This window comes from Exophiala oligosperma, assembly GCF_000835515.1.
Source record: "Exophiala oligosperma strain CBS 72588 unplaced genomic scaffold supercont1.1, whole genome shotgun sequence".
NCBI lineage: Eukaryota > Fungi > Ascomycota > Eurotiomycetes > Chaetothyriales > Herpotrichiellaceae > Exophiala > Exophiala oligosperma.
In genome coordinates, this window is record NW_015622818.1 from 442,444 (window position 1) to 446,582 (window position 4,139).

The following is a 4,139-nucleotide window of genomic DNA, read 5'->3' on the forward strand; positions in this document are numbered from 1 at the left end:
TTTCAGGCGTCAGGCTTTCAGGCTCAGTTTCTTAAGAGTACAGTAGGTAATGAATTTAGTACGCTTCAAAAAACCATAGTAAGAATTAATCAGTAGGCGGAGTCATTTGTCACGGTCGAATTGAATGGCCCATTGCTGTGTGGAAGTTGATGATCTGCTGGTATGCCTCGAATTATCATCTCTAGGTCGGTAGGTATGCCTTACAGGTACAATATCTACCTGGACACCCTGCATGAAGTTATGATTCTCGACTTGGGCTTTTCTTTTGCTTTCACTTTCCAAGGCAACCACTCGCTGGTAAATTACTCAATACCGAACGTGCTCACATGCATTCCTGCTTACTTCAGGTAAACTTTGTTGAATGCGAATACATAGTCCGTACGCATGCATGCCTTGGCTCCCTCAGCCCAGCATCTTACGTGTCTCCTCGCGCCGTCCTCAACCATGTTCAGGGTCTATTTACTACTCCGTACGGATCGTGCCATGGCCCAAACAAAACACTTGCGTGTTCGATATGATTATATGCATTAATTGATCTTTTAGTTCAGCGTAGTCAATGCAAGGCTCCCATTTCCCTCGTCCTTTGACTTTTGATCACCCATTCCGCCCTCCGATGCTGGTTGCCTGCGGAGGTCCAACTTCACGGCGGATCTACCGGGCCCGTACGGAATCCCGGTTATTATTATGCTCATGTCCTTTGTTTGTCCTAATGTGCGTACTCGGACAGAATCATGCCATGCGGAACCAAAGTGATGCGCTTAGGTCTGCAAACACTGTTACTCCATATCCTATTCTGTAGCTCCAACACGGTTATCCCAGCCAGCAAAACGTTCGGGTTTAATTTCGTCCTGAAACCATCGTTTGTGCTCACCTGACTCTCGTCTCAGGTCCAGATCTATTTCCAATGTTGCACAAAGGCCTGGACCCATCTTCGAGCCATTGTCCTTCGTACCCGTAGACCATCTCGAAGCCCTCATACGATTCTGAGCCGACCATGTCCGCGGCCAACGGCGACCTCGTGGCCCGCTGTCCTACCCTGTACGCATGTCCTCGTACGATCACAAAAACGAAGAATGTGTTCTCCGTAATTGTTTCTGCTTTACGGAGTACGGAGTAGCACAGTAATCAGACCACGCACGCCTCGGTCCGTCCAACTCTGGGTACGCAGGCACCGCAACAGTGGAGGGTGGAGGTGGTGGTTGCGATGGCTATGCTGACAAGCGTTTACCCGACCCTAGCCTCGCCGTGTCTCCGTGGTTCGGCGTCAGCAAAGATCACTGTTAAAGTCGTCTAACACGATCTTGTATGAATAGGTGGACGACTAGTCAATTTTGGGTCGATCAAAATACAACGCATTTGATGCATCTGAACGGCGGTGACAACGTGATGACCATATCGAGGCTGCACTACCCATTCTGTGAGACTACGTGCGCTGCAAGGCTGACAAAGATCATAAATTGTTCCAAGATTCACCCATTCGACAATTTCTATTGCGTACAGGCACCAGACTTGCAAGTGGACCATCAACCTCTTGTTGATCGTTCCGGTCTAATGATAACCCAGTACTGTACTTGTACCTGATCACCAACGATCATCGACACGTTTGCTCTCCCGATACAACGCTGCTTCCTGACTCCTCTCTACCCACTAGAACATGCATGGAAGCATTGGAAACATTGTTCGTGTAATCATTCTCCCGAACCCAAAACATCAGTGGCGCCAAGTGTACAGATTATATCTCTTGTTCAAGCAGCAATCATTCGACAGGACAATCAAGATGCTGACTCACGGAAATCCCTCCTCTAAAAACACGCCCCCATAACTTCCCTATCCAGCTTTACCGTTTGTGTCTGGCCAAGTGGTCACCACAGTCATCACACCAACAACGATCTGAGGATTAACCATCCACCAATCGCACCAATGACAGATGCTGCCAGTAACCCATTACCTTCTCTGGTCAATGTCAAATAAGCCAGCACCCCCACTGCTAATTCCTTCCTTCGTGCCATGGTCCGTCGAGTCTTCCATGATGTGTCGATTCCGAAAGGTGCTCTGTCCACCTGCCCTACATCTGACAGTGCCTTCAATGGCACTGTTACAGCCAACGCAACCGGGCGATGATCCGAGGTTGCAAACAGAGGTAGACATGTGTATTTTCGTGGGGTCGCCTTGACCTCATTCCCATTCTTGAAGAATATTCGATCGCACCAACTGGGCCACCGGTGGGGTGCCCATGCCCAGTCACCTTCTCCGTCCAATGTGACAGCCTTGTCTCCCTCGTTCTCGTATTTGTATGTAGGTGGGAAGGTGATCGGAGCTTCAGTCAATCCGTGCAGTGTTTTCCCTGCTTTGATCTGCTGCGTGAGCTGGTCGTCCGCAAGTAAATGGCGAAAATGCTTCGGATCGTCCTCATTTCGGGTGGGTTGAGGAAATCGCTGCTGGACGTCCAATGGTGAAGGTTGTAGGAGTGAGGTACGGTAGTTCAGGTCACCGGCGAAGAAGAGGTATGATTCGGGAGAGTATATGCCGCTCTCAGAGGTGTTTTGTGGCGAAGTTGTCCCTTGCAACAACGGTGCGTCCTCACTTTGTTCATCTTGAGTTACACCTTTCCGACTTTGGTCTGGCACAAAGACCAGTCGTTGCACAATGCCCTTATAGTCTTCATTGCGCTGTTCGAGACCGTCTTCCATCGGAGCCAAATGAGCCGAGACAAATGTCAACTGCATCTGTTCCCGCTCAGAGATCTTGTAACCTAGCCGGACACCGACTGCACCCTTGTTGCCCATTTCACTCACTCCGAGACCAACGCCGGCAGTTTGAAGCCAGGTAAAGTTGTCGGCGATATCATCTCGAGCAAACACCATCAACGCCGTCATTCCCAAATTCCTCGTAACGACATTGACATAGCTGTGGTCCTTATCCTTGGTCGCCAATTTGACAGCATTGTGAAAAGCATTGAGGTACGGCGTCAAGAATGAACCACCGAGGAACGAGTAGCTGATGGGTGCTATTTCTTGTAAGGACAAGACCACAATCTCTGGTGATTGAGAAGTTGGATTTAACGCATCAAATAAGTAAGGAGCAAAGACATCAGACTGGACTAAAGCACGGCCGCAGTTGAATGTCAAAAGGTACAGACTGAGAGCCATGTCGAGGCGATCGTTACATATCTCAATACAGCATTCTCAAGTCCCAGTCTCGATCTCATGAAATTTGTCAGTGATGGTGAACAACAATTCCGCCCTGCGAGAGATGAAGATACAGTTGATGTCTTTTGAAGAACCCGACGTCATCAGCATCCGAAACTGCCAAGACCAATAGAGTGGCGCGGATACGGAAACATCACGTACAACGACAGCTGCTGCTCCGGTCAAGGATCACAAGAAGCATTTGTGGTATCCAACATGTTTCCCCTACAACATCTCTACCGTCACGAGCAATAGACACCCCAAATGAACGCCTTTTGCTACACCATGCCGAATTATGGTGGACGTGTAGCTGCAGGGATCTTGATTGCGGGGCAGAATGCGCCAGACCTTACGGGCATCTTGATTCCCTTGTGTCAGTTCGTGTCACTCGATGGCATTCCGCTCAGCTAATAATAATCTGCCTCGGATTCACCTTGACCACTTTGCATCAAGTTGTGTCCAGGGTGCAGATACGCTAAAACTGCACGCAGCCTTACACAGGACCCAGAACCAAATCACCATGGATGCCTATAACTCAGGTTCAAGTCCTTACCAGGTCAGCGGGATCATGTTGTGGAATTTAGTGATAGTATTATTCAACTTCGAATGAATTCATTTTTCGTCGAAATAGCACCTTCCAACATCAGAAGCTTCTAATGGATACGATCCGTGACAACGGACGGACTACTGACGAGAACTTACTGGAAACGCTAGTGTGATCCCGCCAGCTGTATGCGCAACGATATCGCGACAACAGGCAACATATCTTCCTATCCTCGGGCAAGAGCTCGCAGATACATGCAGTAGCACCAGGAATATCACCAAGGGTGATTACTGATCGCAGCCTTTCTGCTATTACTACTACTACTACTACTACTACTACTACTACTACTACTACTACTACTACTACTACTACTACTACTACTACTACTACTACTACTACTACTACTA

General features: G+C 48.6%; 1 protein-coding gene across 1 annotated transcript; it reads right to left on the reverse strand.

Moving 5' to 3' along the window:
- Nucleotides 1-1,392: 1,392 nt before the first annotated feature.
- On the reverse strand, nucleotides 1,393-3,242 carry PV06_00154 (uncharacterized protein). The gene has a single exon (XM_016400622.1). It carries the CDS (start codon nucleotides 3,147-3,149, stop codon nucleotides 1,875-1,877), a length of 1,275 nt encoding a protein of 424 aa, XP_016267675.1. The 5' UTR covers nucleotides 3,150-3,242; the 3' UTR covers nucleotides 1,393-1,874.
- Nucleotides 3,243-4,139: the final 897 nt, after the last annotated feature.

Bases quoted from the DNA above. Each gene is read 5' to 3' on its own strand.
- PV06_00154 (XM_016400622.1), bottom strand. From the start codon at position 3,149: ATGGCTCTCAGTCTGTACCTTTTGACATTCAACTGCGGCCGTGCTTTA.